At 36.7% G+C, this 15,366-nt stretch overlaps 1 protein-coding gene across 6 annotated transcripts in view; it reads left to right on the top strand.

Annotated features, from left to right (window-relative positions):
- The window catches only part of LOC127419954 (zinc finger protein 704-like), a 102,896-nt gene that overhangs the window by 53,491 nt on the left and 34,039 nt on the right, over positions 1-15,366 (top strand). For all 6 annotated transcript variants that reach the window (XR_007893755.1, XR_007893757.1, XR_007893756.1 and 3 more), the window contains exon 3: positions 13,620-13,720. Coding sequence is in view for 3 of the 6 variants with exons in the window: in XM_051661811.1 (XP_051517771.1) it covers positions 13,620-13,720 (101 nt within the window). In the remaining 3 variants the exon portion in view is untranslated. The remainder of the gene's footprint in view (positions 1-13,619; positions 13,721-15,366) is intronic.

Raw genomic sequence — 15,366 nt, forward strand, 5'->3', positions numbered from 1 at the left:
CTCAAAGAATGTTCTGTTAGGCCCACTTGTTAGTGAAGTTAAATAGCCCTGATCTAGATGATGGCACAGTGTATAGTGTAGAGAGATGGGTTAAGTCTCTCTCTTTCTCTCTCAGTGAGGTGCTGGCTTTATTCCAGCCAATAGCGGGTGTTTTTCAGTAATGGAGCTGCTCTTTGGAGCGCTATGAGGCAGGGCCGGTTCTGTTTACTTGAGCCTCTATCAGCTAACATGTGCAGCCAGGCCTGGGTTAGAGGGGAGGAGACACACACACACACACACACACACACACACACACACACACACACAGACAGAGCAGGCCAACAGGCAGAGATTAAAACATGGAGGTGTGGGAGTAATAGCTGTGCTTCCTGCTGCCTGCCATGTCCTGCATACTCACACAAGCAAACATTACATATTCAGAGACAAACAGTGGAATTTTAGGATTTTTATACATTTAAAACAAAGAAATACAAAAATTGAATGCAAAGAAATAGGATTCTGCTCTATTTATAGTAGAGCCCGACCGATATGGGATTTTTGAGACCGTTACCGATTTTAGAAAGGGGAAAATTCACCGATTACCAATATGTTGGCCGATATATTTAATTTTTGAGCTGGAATGAAAACAGACCTTTTCTATGTGGGTTTTTCACAGATTTTGCACCGATATGACTATGCAAAGGTACTCAGAAGGCTGCTTTCTTAAATATTTTAATCAAAGAATATTTGACATTATTATTATTATACATTGTCAACAAATTCTAGAAATGAACACTGAGAAAATAAAGAATAAATAAAAATAAAATAAATAGCTAAATAAACATCAGTACTGTATGTTTAGTATGTCAAATGCTGACCAGTAAAATAGAGAATAAATAAAAATAAAATAAATAGCTAAATAAACATCAGTACTGTTTAGTATCAGTCAAATGCTGACCATTAAAATAAAGAATAAATAAATATAAAATAAATAGCTAAATAAATATCAGTACAGTTTAGTATCAGTCAAATGTTGACCGTTTAAATAAAAATAAAATAAATAGCTAAATAAACATCAGTACTGTTCAGTATCAGTCAAATGCTGACCATTAAAATAAAGAATAAATAAAAATAAAATAAATAGCTAAATAAACATCAGTATTTCTGTTTAGTATCAGTCAAATGCTGACTATATTAATACTGCCGAGTCAAGAGAAAAACAGCGGCAGCAGTGTTACACTGTATTCTGCAATACAAGTTCAGGGGAAACTTTCAACGGTGGAAAACCAGACTTTTAAATATTACATTTTATAAATGCAACGACTGGAATTGTTCGGTTGAAGGGGGTACCAAACTGTGGATCCTGAACAAAACAGTTAGGTGAATACATGTTTACACATTAGCTTCCACTCAGCTGACAACAATGAAAGTAGCTACATGAATAGCTAGTTAGCTATGAGCTCGGTGTCATGGAGAGTAAAAGACGGACGTTGTTTATTTTACTTTCCAGCATCGTGTCTCACCAACTAGGTAATAACATAGCATGAAATCAACACTCAACAGACACCATCCACCACCGCACAGTTGTCTGTTGAGCTGCAAAAAGATGCTCTGATGTTTACCTTTCAATATGCTACAATACTTACTGCACTGACAAACTATAGCTGGCTAACAGCAAACAGACATGAGTGACATGGTTGTCAGGGACAGGGTTAACATTATATTAGTAATATTGAAAATGGAAAATGATGGGGTTATTGTTTATTAAGTTTCCAGTATGTATTTAACAGACTAGTTAACAACTCTCCGTGATGACACCGCTGAACTCCGTCCTGTCTGCAGAGCCACCGTCAGTTCAGCTCTGTAAACAATGGAGTCGGAGCGTGCTCTGCTGGACAAACTACGCTATGACACCAATTCTGAAGCATTGTTTTCTGCATTATATATTCTGAAAAAAAGCATATAAATATACGCCGATACCGATATATCGGTGAAAGTTTCATAGTCGGGCACTAATTTATAGGTTACTAATCAAATAAACACATTTGTTACGTTGACAGTGTTAACATTAATTCTCAAATCATGGTGGATAACATGGATCATCAGGTTTTGCACAAACTTGTGGAGTCCATGCCAGCTCAAGTGCATGCTGTCAATAAAGCAAAAGGGACCATGCCAAATACTAAGACATTCTGAAATGTGATTTTCAGTTAAACTTTTCACTCAAATTTGTTATGCTGATAATGTAATTTGTATTGAAATACGTAGTGCAATATAATTTCTATTGAAAAATTAATTTTTTCCAAACCCATGAGGTCCACATATTGCTGGTTCATCCAAACCTGAGTGAGTCATTGATAAGCTGGGCTGCTAAGAGTCTGCCTGGTAGTTTCTTGCATGCATTTTTATCTACTGGAAATGTCAACACAACTTTGTTGCATGTTTACTTAGTATTAAAGTTGAAGTTTGTCATTTCTGCACCACCAAATGGAAGAATAAATATTGTTTTTAAACAGGTTTCCTGAACACTCTCTACTAGAGGTCGACCGATAGTGGATTTTTCTGATAACTAAAGTGGTGGATAGGGCTGATAACCGATTAATCGGCAGATAGTTTAAAATAATTATTTATAGAATGTAAAAATATTTTCTTAGACTTGCCTTACTAAGATGGGCATATACAGAGGCAGCAAGAGTTTACAAAAATTATTACAAAATTAATAAAATCCCAGAGGCAGTTTGATTCCCAGAGGCAATCAAAATCCCAATACTAACCAGAAAAAAATAAACATTGGGTGCATTAATGCAGGACTTTTAACTATAAACAAGCCGGACACACACTAGGGACTCTTATTTTTGAAATGACGAAGACTTGGCAACTATCGACATAGATTTTTTTATGATAACCGATACTTAACCATTAAATGGTAAAACCGATATATCGGTCTACCTCTACCTAACAACTACACCTCAAACTCACGCCATGAATCAATGTTGCTGAGTCTGGCTGGTCGGGTCACTCAAACAAACAGAGCAATTTTTATTAGGGATGTGCACTCAGTTTTTTGTAAGTTAGAGTACTTGTCTACAAAATGCTTACCCCTAATTTTTATACCGCCGGATGCAGTTTTCACATTTTCAGCCTACGAATGGCTTACTTATGAATAAACTTACAAATGGTCTCTGCGGATTAATCTGGGATACAAGAAAGTATTTTAGTTTAAATGTCTGAACAACAAACAAGCTGGATCCGAACAAAGAAGTTCAGTTGAGTTCCCAGACTGTATCTCACAAAAAACAAAATCTGTTTCTAACAAGCCACCACAGAACTGTCATCACAGCGATGTAACAATTAGACTTAGACATACTGTAACACAATACAAACCACAGCTGTTTCTTCTCAGATAATATAACCTAGAGCTAACCAAGAGAAAAACCCAAATGGAGATGCTCTTTAAACATAATAATTTCTTTATTTCCTTTGAGTCGTGGGGTTCAGATTGGGGGAATATGTACATTTATTTCAGACGTGGGTACAAACGAGCCCTGTAGGCAGTGGAGAGCATGTCTAGCTGAGGTTAGAGTTGATGGTCATCTCTGTGGTGTTCAGTATATATGTTACACTGCACCACGACAAAACTAGAATTTTCCCATATTTATCAATTACAGTGTAGACGACTTTCTTAACACTCTAATTTTGGCGCGTTCCACTTGTGCTGAATACCATAAGAGCTATCTAGTTTTGTCACAACGGAATTCCTTTCACAATTTTGCCGGTTGGGCAAAAACTCTGATTATATCTTCCATACATTTTATTGTGTGTCGCTTTCTTCCATTGCATCTGTTTAGGACACTGTGTTACACTATGTATACACTACAGTTGACAAACTAGATCAATGCTATTACAAGTGTAGACGGCTTCGTTTTCTTTTGTTGTGCTGCATCATGCCACTTACTTGACACGGTGTAAGACAGGCCTGTAGATGCTGTTGACAGTTGCGATTGGAGGATGGGGGTTAATTCATAATAGTTACTGGTATAATTACACACAAGCTCAAATTTTACTTCAGTACTCAAATCTAGATTCCAGAAATCCTATTTATCCCACTCACTCACACACACAAACCATACATTCAGTGATTCTCTATGCACACCTCTTGCCTTGATAAAGTGTGTGTGTGTGAATATGTTCAAGGATGAATCATACAGCTGAATGTGATAAAGAGCTTTTTCGGGAAAAGTGTGGAGAAGCGGGAAGGCTCCATGTCAGGAAATCAGGCGGTGTGTGAGTGTTTGAGAAACAGAGTGGGAGGGAAACATTCAGAAAAAAACATCCCGAACATATTTGGTGCTGGTTTTAACAGTGGGACTGTGATATCCTCTCCCTCTTCTTATTCTCGAATTATTTTGAATATGTGTGTGTGTTTACTTTGCTAAACTTTGAGACAAAATTGCTTCTAAATGTTAGCTAAATCAGACAAAAACTCCATTTTGGGCACATTTTCAAAGGTAAAACATGGAGCCCCTTCAGAGGACAGAGATGGAATTTATTTTCTGAAATAGTTTGCATTCCCTCACAAAAAGTTTTGTGTTCCCTCACAAAAAAAAATGAACTATGGTTTTACTACAGTAACCATAGTTGAACTATGGTATTTGTAGCTAAACCATAGTAACCACAAAATTAACCATGCTTTTACAAACCACCTGGCTACATTTACTATTTTTTGTGTTTTTTTGACAGGATGATTATGAATTTTATTACCATAATTTTGGTTTTCCTGTATTATTACTATGGTTTAACATGAATATCATGGGTAAAAATGGTTACGTTATTAAAAACATGGTAAATTTTGTGGTTACTATGGTTTAACTACAAATACCATAGTTCAAGTAGGGTTACTATAGTAAAAAACATGGTTTACCCTAACAAAAATTAACCATTATTTTGCTACAATAAACGTAGTTTAACCATGGTACAGTATTTGTAGTAAAACAGTCATTAGTAAAACCATGGTAAATTTATTGCAAGGGAATGCAAAATGTATTGTGAGGGAGTGCAAACTATTTCAGAAAATAAATTCCCTCCCTGTCCTTGAAGGGGCTTTGTAGTAAATAAGGTTTTTTTATGCTTTCTTTTAGGGGTAGCATCAGGATTTGGGTTAGTCTGCAGTATAATTAGCTTATATAAAAACAATAAAAGTCTACAGTTTGTCCCTATTTAGATATCTAAGTAAACATGTGTATGAATGTACTTATCTGTGCTTTAGAGATAAAATTGTCCCCTGAAGTAAGCTAAATCTGACAAAACCTCCCTACTGGGATGTCCTCAAAGGTCAAAAAAAAAAAAGATGCAAAAGTAATGTTGTAGTAAATTGTGTTTTTTAAATTCTAAAAATGTAAGTTGTTTTTAATAAATGGTCTACAGTAATTATGATAAGCTTTATATAAAAACAATAGAAGTCTATGATATGTCCTCATTTAGATTGCTAGGTACAGTAAACGTGTGTGTTTGTGTGTGGAGCATACATAAAAGCTATGTCCACACTAATACATTTTAGTTTGAAAATTCATCTTTTTCTCTACATTTTGGTCTTCTATCCACACTGAGACAGCATTTTTGTCCAGCGAAAACTGAGCTTTTCGAAAACGTTCTCCCAAACATTGTCTTTTTGTTGTAGTGTAGACAGGGACAATGGAAATATCGGAAAATGATGACGTATTTGTTGTCATGTAAAGTAGTCATGATCCATTCAACCCAAAACAATCAAGCTGGCGGCCCATGTTGTTGCGGAAAGAGTGAAAAATATAGGTATCCTCCAACAATTTTATTTTTGACTGACAGCTTTTAAATACATCACTTATCTGTGATAAACACTACATGTATCTGATTCCAAAAAAATAACACAGACACATGATTACAAAGATAAAGAGATAAAAAGTTATTTTCAATACACTGATTACCATTTTAAATCGTGATGTATGAAACAATCCCAATAAAATCAGTTTATTTATAGGGTCTGCATTGCCTTTAATGGCGACAGAGCGAGTTATTGTTGCGCATAAAACATTATGGTCAAAACAATGCAAAGAATGCAACAAAAAAAAAAGTCACTCTTAGAGCGCACACGCATGTAAAGTGCACATTCATAAGCTGCCTTTCAGTAATACAGCGGGCGGCTACAGAAGCGAGGAGAAAAAAAGTCAATCTTGTAGATTTTATTTAGATCAACCAGGTGTTTGTCTTGCTATCTGGATTGATGTAATGAGCACCCCTGGTCTAGATGACGTAGCAGTAGCCCTAGAACATAGGCTAAATGTAGAAAATTACTCAAGTTGATAATCAATATCGAGGATTTTTCCCCCCAATAAATATCGAGATTGTTCCATTGCCCAGCTCTATTGCTGACATTGCAGAAATCTCTCACAGCAGCCCAATAATCTCAGTGATAGATTGCTAATTTACAGGCTATGTTATAGATACAGATAAGGTAGATAGAGGTAGAATTAATGCTGATGTCTCGACTGGTTTGAGCAAGCTAAACTCACGACACAATCAAGTAATTGGCCTTCTTCGTTGCGAAAAGCCCTTTCAGGTGTGGTCATGGATGTCCAGGTGTTGAACTTCTGCTTGAGGTATCCTCCACATCCATGATGATTTATAGCAGTTGATGCTGACTGACGTTCAAGTTTTCTATGCATTTTTGATTTGACGGGAGTCACGAGACACTCTGAAGCCAATCACATTGATGGATAAAAATAAAATCAGGACAGGGAAGTAGCGAACACAGATGGAGGGAAAAAAGCACAGTAAAAGTACAGTTACAGCACAAACACACATACTCAGTACATTTGCATGCCACGTTAGTCTTTTTAAAATGTCATGTAAACGCTTTAGTCAGTTTTTGGTGAAATCAGGCTAACAGACCTAGATAATGAGATTCGTAATTGTGCGCATGCTTGGAAAGACAGAAGTGACGACGTCCATACATCCATCTTCTTCTTTTTCCCCTTTTTCTCCCAATTTGGAATGCCCTATTCCCAATGTGCTTTTAAGTCCTCGTGGTTGTGTCTCGGGCTGCAGGCAGTGAAACACCCTGGACAGGTGGCCGGTCCATCACAGGGCATGACGACGTCCTTCGTTGAAATATTCAGTTACGCTTGTGTCATGTGTAATTTGACAAATAGTTGCTTGACTATACAAAAACCCATTTTGGCTCGATTTGTGCATCTAAATGTACTAAGTGTGGAGGTGGGTTATGCAGGGATCTCCTTCATTATTAATTTTATATGGAATAAAAATACAGATGTGCATGCAACACACAGTTTCATATACCTTTTATCTATAATGTTTCTAATTTTCTTTGCCCTTTTTCATTTTCTCCTCTCCTTTCTTGTTTCTAAAACTCATTAAGGTGGACATGTCAGATTTTCACAGTACGGTTTTCAACTTGATCTGTCTCCCTTGCTCTTTTTCTCCTCTCTCAAAAACTGAGGCATTTGCTTCATATTTTATTAATGCTCCTCAGTCTGTCTGCTTCTAATCCAGTGCTTGCTTTCTTTTTGTTATTTCTCTTTTTGCCGAGATAAGTTGACCCACATAAAGGAAAAAAGTTTGACAACCCCGCCAAGTCTCTGGGCTTGGCTTTCAGAGTGACTCCAAACCAGTTTGCTCTGGTTGGGTTGCCAAAGCAGGCAGGGGGTGGGCGGAGTTTGTGTGTGTGTGTGTCGGCAGAGAGAGAAAGCATATTTCATGAAATTATGAGGGAGTGTGAGTGAGATTTTTTTGATTATATAACACAGAGACACAGCCTTGTATTGTGTCTTTTTCTGTTCTTAGATCAGTGCTGCTGTGTTTAGAGAGTCGGAATGAGGGAAGAATCTCATTACCAGAACTTCTGTATAACCCATGATACTCAAGCATGGGTCAAAAATTACATAATTACGAATGTTGAAATAGATATTTGACTTTAACCTCTTGAGACCTGAGCGTGATATTAATAGTAATATTTTTTTCTAGAGCAGCGGTTCTGTGATGAGGGTCATTGTCCTCACACTTACATGTTTTATATATGTATGAACAAGATTTTAAAGCTGCAGTGGATAGGAAGATTTCTGGAGAACAATTTATGGGTGTTTCTTAAACAAAAATCTCGTTAAAACATTTTTCACGGGCCTAGGTAGCTCAGCTAGCAAAGACGCTACTTCTACCCCTGGAGTCGCAAGTTTGAATCCAGGGTTTGCTGAGTGATGCCAGCCAGGCTTCCAAAGCAACCAATTGGCCCGGTTGGGTAGAGTCACATGGGTTACCTTCCTCGTGGTCACTCTAAGGTGGTTCTAGCTCTTGGTGGGGTGCATGGTGTGTTGTGTGAGGGCACCGTGATGAATAGCGTGAGTCTCCGCCAAATCTCCACGGTAATGCACTCAGCAAGCCACGTGATAAGATGCGTGGGCTGACTGTCTCAGAAGCGGAGGCAAAATTCATTCTCCGCCACTCTTATTGGAGTCACTGTGCCATCATTATGAATTAGACAGCATTGGGAATTGGTCATGCAAACTTGAAGATAAAATTTGGTCTATTTTGGTCTACTAACAATGTCCAAGAGTGTTTGTACATGACTTCACAGGGGATTTATGTTTTTCTGAAAGTCATGAAGATTCTCACTACAGTGTCATTTCCAGCACATCTCAAATTCTGTATTGTGTTAAAAAGAATTTTGTGGTGGAAATGACAGTGATGGAAATACATTTTTTTAATATGTTTACACTTTTTGCATAATTTGGCAAAATTACAGCTTGTTTGGTAATGACGCCCAATAAAAATATTCTCCTCACAAGTGATATTTATCTTGATTTTCTGTTTTCTTTAAATATCTCATATTTAAATTCACTGACATTTTGTTGACTAGGTTAACAAGTACACTAACTTTTGTCAAATATTTATTAGGGGAAAAATAGGTTGGTGTGGTGGAAATGATGCCACAACTGTGGGACAGTTGTAATTTTTGAAAACAATTATCAAAATAATTTTCACAGAATAAATATTGAAATGGTTTATTCTCATTTCACTCTTTGTTTAGATTGTCATAGTTTTAAACATGTAATAATTTTTATTTTTTATATTGAATTTTCATAGTTTTTGTCTGGGTCTGGGACAGGGCTAAAACAGTAAAATCTATGCCTGCAAGGCACTTGAAAGTACCAAAAATGAAGGCCTGATTTCCTAGTCGGTTTAAATGTGACATTGTGTACCACACAAGTTGTATGGACTACTTTTATAAAAATAATAATAATAATTTGTATTTATACATGCCTTTCTCAATACTTAAGGTCACTTTTACAGAGTAATCTAATAACAAAGCAGAAACACAAAGTAAAGAATAATACAAAAGCACAAAAAACAATTGCAAGAAATTATAACCAGTCTGGTGGTTATGAATGCAAAAAACAGTTTTACCATATTTTCTACTCAACAATGGCCAAAGACAGGAAATATTGCACAGTTGAAGAAATCATGCTTTTGTGACATGATTAACATGCTGTTCAAATGTTAGTGAGGGGTCAAAGATCACCCCTAAGGATTTAGAAAGTTGGAGTCCAACCAGTGTCTGAGATCTTGAATGCGTGCAGACAGAGATGGAGGCAGAGAAGCTGATGAGTAGCGTTAACTGATATAAATTTGACTGTCATCAGCATTGCTGTGAAAGCCAAGGCCATGTTGTCTCAGGATTTGCCCCAGAGTGAGCATGTAAAAGATAAAAATGAGTGGACCCAGAACTGAACCCTGTGGAACACCACGTGAGACAGGAGCAGTAGATGATTTGGGTTCTGCATAGAAATCTTCAGATACGATCTGAACAAGTGAAGTGCTGTGCCCGAAATACCTACTGTGGCGAGGCGAGAGAGCAAAATGCTGTGGCAGACAGTATCAAAGGCTGAGGTGAGATCCAAGAGCAGATGAATAATAAGTTCTCCAGTGTTTGCTGAAGAGAAGAGTCACTAACATCCTTAAGAAGTGCCGTCTCCATGCTATGATAGGGACAAAAACCTGACTCTAGGGGTTCGTAGAGATTAGTGGTGAGCAAGTGAGCTTGTAGCTGGGTGGCAACAACTCTATCCAATATTTTGGGATCAAACGGGAGATTTGAAATGGGTCTTAAGTTTTGTAAGATTGACGCATCCAGGCCAGGCTTCTTGAGGGGGGGTTTAGCAAATGGCAATTTCAGGGCAGAGGGCACAGAACCAGATGCCAGAGAGCTGTTAATAAGGTAAGAAATAGGTAAAGTGAAAAGATGGAGATCGATTTAGAGAGAGGTAGTATGGATTTTTAAGGAAAATATATCAGGGCTGATTCATGTTGAAAAGTTGATAGATGGAAAGACTTTCGGGAATGACAAGAGATAAACATACAAAATCTGAAAAAGTGCTTTTAATATTGTTGTGTTTGTCGAATTAACACATCTCTGATGCATTTGGCTTAGTTCATCATTTATATTTAAACAAGCTTAATTTGCATACATATTTACTGTAGAAATATACAGATCATTGTTCTAAAATACATCAATATCACCTGTGTGCAGGTCACTAAATGGTTAACAGAGCTTTTTATTCACTACACACTAAACCCTGGTGTTGATTTACAAACATAAACTCGCTCACACACACACACACACACACACACACACTGAATAAATACAGTTGATAATCTAGCTGTGCAGTGTGGGCATACTCCAGAGACCTAGTGTTAGTGCTCAGTTAATGTTTATTACTGCGGTGGAATTTTCCATTACTTGTGATGTGTTCAGCCGAGCCGAGTGTTTACTGTGGGCTTTAGCCTGCAAGGCCGAGAGAGAACGAGAGGGATACAGGGCTGAGCCGTATGCAGAAAAAAGATGTAAAGAAAAAAATATGCAGAAATAAGATTTAAAGTTTTTACTAAACGTTCTTAATTTAGACAGCACAGACATGCACCAGACATGAGCACTAGAGACAATATTTAGGACCAAGGAGGTTTGGCTTAGGTGTGGCTGCATATATAAACAGAAAAATAATGCTAATGTTGCATGCATTGTAGATCTGATACGAATAAAGGAAAACATAATGCAACATAATGACTTGATGCAAAGACACACAAACAGACGATATGTAAACAGAGGAATAAGTGTTATAGATTGGCATATCATGTAACACATTTGTTGCACCAATAATTACAAATGAAATATGTCATGTGCTGACAGATAAGACCCATGTTTAAATCAAGCAGGGTCATAGTATTAAATACAATCAGTTAGTAGCATATAAAGTTGGTTTTACAATGGATATTGTACCTACAATTCCCTATTCATGTTCAGTGTGAGAGGCGTCGTCACTTTCCAAAAAATGTTCACAAAAATTCTAGAGTTCTATCATTTCATGGCTGCTATTAATCAGAGGGAACTTTGATCAACCAGCATTTAGCTTTTAAATGGTTAGTTCTCTTCAGAACAGTCTAATATTGCTCCTTATTTCCCATATAGTGCACCATGTGGTATTCGCTATAAAGAGAGTAAGTGAACGAGTGAGTGATTTCACATTTACTAAGGCTGTGTTCATTCGATGGTAATCTATTTTATGGAGAAAGAACACATAGTACGGAGATTTAAAGCGATATAAACATAATATATTGTAATTGGAGAAGAAAGCATTGACAATTAACTTTGTTCAAATGGACACAAACAGTTATGAATAATGACACAGAAAGCCGAACTCGGCAGCTTCCATCCAACCATCCATTTACCCGCTTATCCTATTTACCTGTAGGGAGGCAGGTAGTGAACTCGGCTGCATTAACTTTCTTTTAAAGTGCGCTTTTTTCCCTTCAGTCTTGCGTGCTCAGGGTCTATTGAAAGAAGGCTCATGTAATCTGAGTCTGGATCTGTATCACATTGGGTATTAATATAGTCATGATAATTGATTCTTAAATTCTGTAATCGATGCATCAGAATTTCTTTGTAAGATGCATTTTTACAACCCTAGTCTTTAAATTAGTTCACCCAAAAAAATAAATTCTGTCATCATTTACATACCCTTACAATTTACATGTTGTTCCAAACCCATATGACTTCTGTGGAACACAAATGGAAACATTTTTAAGAATTCTTAAACTGCTCTTTTTTCCATACAATAGAATTGAATTGGGACTGAGGCTGTCAGTCTCCTTTTAAGATCAGAATGTTTGGAACAAGATGAGGGTGAGTTAATGATGACAGATTTTTCATTTTGAATCAACTATACCTTTAAACTTGCAAAAATGCAAAAATGTAAAAAGCAAAAATGGCTTGAGTTGGTAAGTTCGATTTATTTCTGTGAATCAGTTTAAACTGTCAATTTCAGTGACCACGTTTACATGCACTTAAGAAAACGGTTTATTCAAGGGTTTTTGCAGAAAGCGGCATTCTGAAACTTAATGTAAATGAGAACGCTGATTTCCTTATGCATTTAAGGGATTAAGAGAAAGCGTTTTTACACACCTAGGTTTCTCCTGGGGAACGCGGCTTAATGTGGTCATGTAAACACATAAGCGGCAATCTAACAGGTTTTTGAAGAGTGCACATGTGTGTGAACAGTCTGGATAACAAATGTCATAGGATGAAGCCCCAAAGCCTCAACACAGTGGAAAGAATTCAACATTTCTTGGACTACAGTGTGAAAAGCACATACACTATAAACTATACCCATACACAATAATGTAAAATATCGACAGTCCCTCATGTTCACTATGCGCTCAAGTACACTGGGGGAATCCCAGAGTTTTATGTAAGAGGGAAACCCCACTATTGCAGCGCAATTCCTCTGCAGGTCATGATAGAAAGTTAAGGAAACAAACACAGCAACAACTCTGGAATATCTGGAAATAAAGCGACGCAACAGAGAATAAAATAGTGAAGTCTTCCTCGGATACCATGTCTGTTATTTACACAAGCATCGCGGGGAAATTACGATGCTGTGGAGAAAGCTGTTTACTGACTGAGCTGCATGTATACGGGAGTAAAGACTACACTGCTGGTACAGTGCATGCAAATGGGAACGTTGCTTTCTTGTAATAATCTGCTTTTCGCAATAAGCTGCTTTCTGGTGTCCATGTAAACGTAGTGAGTGATTTGATTCAAAACTTGATTAAAAAAACTATTTATTTGCGTCATCACTCAAAATGTTCATAGAAGTCTCTTTGTGGCATTTATCATGGATTGAAATGTTTAACTAACATGTAGGTAAATATTGCAGTTTTCTTTTTTTACTATGTATAAAATAATAAAATAAATATAATTCTACCTTGTTCATTTAGTGAAAAACATGCCTTGATTAATCCAGAATGTTCTTGCATTGAACAGTTTGAATCTATTTGGCAACAAAAGCAGTTTAGTTGAAATGATGGTTGCACTTACTGAAAAGTAATCGGCTTTTTAAGTAATTTCATATTGAGATATACTATATATCGAATATCAGCAAATGGCTGAACATATCAAGATTTGAACTATATCACCCAGCGCTATGTCAGAATTTGCTAAACATCTGTGTCTGGTTGATGTAATTGGTTTTAGTTGATCCAGGTCTTAAGATGTGAGTGACTTGTGAAACCTCATTTCTCTTTCTCTCTTTGAACAGGAGACCTTCTGGTCATGCTGATAAGGAGGTGATGGCCGCTACCGTCCTGACCACACTTTCCACCAGTCCGCTTGTGCTCAACCCCTCCACCAGTGTCTCAGGTTAAACTCTGCTCTGACCCCTGTGTACCTCTTCAAAGCTCTGTGCTACCATACAAGCAGTCACTGCCTTTCTGACTGATAGATCTCATAGTCTTTGAGTTCACAAAAGCGTAAACAAATATGACCTTAAAGCTGAAGTGTGTCATTTCTGTGCCACTATCGTCACCAAATGGAATTTCAAAAATAATCACTGTTTATAAAATAAATACTGCCCTCGTCTTCCATTGATTGTACAAACATATAGTCCTGCTCCAAACTCACACATTGGTCAAGCCAGTGTTGCTGTGTCGGGCTTGATGGGCCGCTCAGACAAAGAGAGTAATGTTTTAATAGCTTCTCAGTGTTACACTTTTAGGTGAAATTAACCTACAAATAGCATGCTTATAGTTGACTCTGCATATTGAGCTGAGAAACGAGTAAGAATTTAAAAATCAAAAAATTATACATATCAACTTTTGAAACAGCTCAACCTTGAAATTTATTAATATTACACTGAAAAAAATGCTTTGAATTTACATAATTTAATCATGTACATCAGTTCTACATGAATCAATTAAGTTACATCAACATGTTTTTTCCTCTATATATTTTTGTTTTGTTTAGCTCATTAATTCTTTGTCAGAAAACACCATTTGTTCTCGTAATTTCAACATAAAGGAATAAAGTTATTTTTAAATGTAAACAACATTAAGCACTATTAAGTATCCCCCTTTTCTTATCTTGAATTCTTAAATTCATAAAATAACATTTAATTTCAAAATGTTTACTCTCTGCATCAAGTTCCATCCAAAGTATGCTGGGAGCTATGTTATATATACTGTAAAAAAACTAGATTATTCATAATATACATGTATAATTGTAAAGAGGAGGCGAGAAGCAGCTTTCCTGGTTCAGGTAAGGATTTATTTTTCTCTTTGTAATATTCACTAAGTTGAACTTTAATCACACACCACTTCACCAAAATAAAACTCTCATCATCACAAAACTCTTGCTTCCTGTTCGGCTCTGTGGTGCCCAGGCTCTCTCTTTCTTTTCTACTTGCGGTGTGGCTCTATTTATGCCGCTCTCCCCGTGCTTACTGGAATTAGAGACAGGTGTTAGACATAATTTAGCTCAGGTGTAAGCGCCCTTACCGCTTTCTCTCTCTCTGGAGAGATGCTTGACCACGCCTCCGCTGCCACAATAATATTCCAAATATAATCTTATTATTTGTCTTTATTACCTGTATAAATATTATGACCTTATTTTCAAAAAACATCATAACTAATCTATCAGCAAGGTCCCCTCTTTCAGGATTTCATCTGTTAATTTTCTGTGCATTTTGTCTAGAGGTTGACCGATAGTGGGTTTTGCCGATACTGATAACTAAGGTGGGAAAACAGGCTGATAGACAATTAATCAGCTGATAGTTTTTAAAATGTATAATATGAATGAAAATTTTCCACTCAATGTAAAATCGTGAACTTTAGTAAATATCACTTTCAGTGGTAATACTTTATATATTTCTCCCACTCTGGTACCTTGTTCAAAGCCTTTGTCATCTGAAATGAATGAATGTATTAATTAAAATATCACAGGTCAAATGTGTTTGTTGTTAAGCAGTAATGTAAAACACTGCCTTACAAAGCCAAATATGACAATATTTA

Source organism: Myxocyprinus asiaticus, chromosome 29 (assembly GCF_019703515.2).
Source record: "Myxocyprinus asiaticus isolate MX2 ecotype Aquarium Trade chromosome 29, UBuf_Myxa_2, whole genome shotgun sequence".
In the NCBI taxonomy this organism is placed as follows: domain Eukaryota; kingdom Metazoa; phylum Chordata; class Actinopteri; order Cypriniformes; family Catostomidae; genus Myxocyprinus; species Myxocyprinus asiaticus.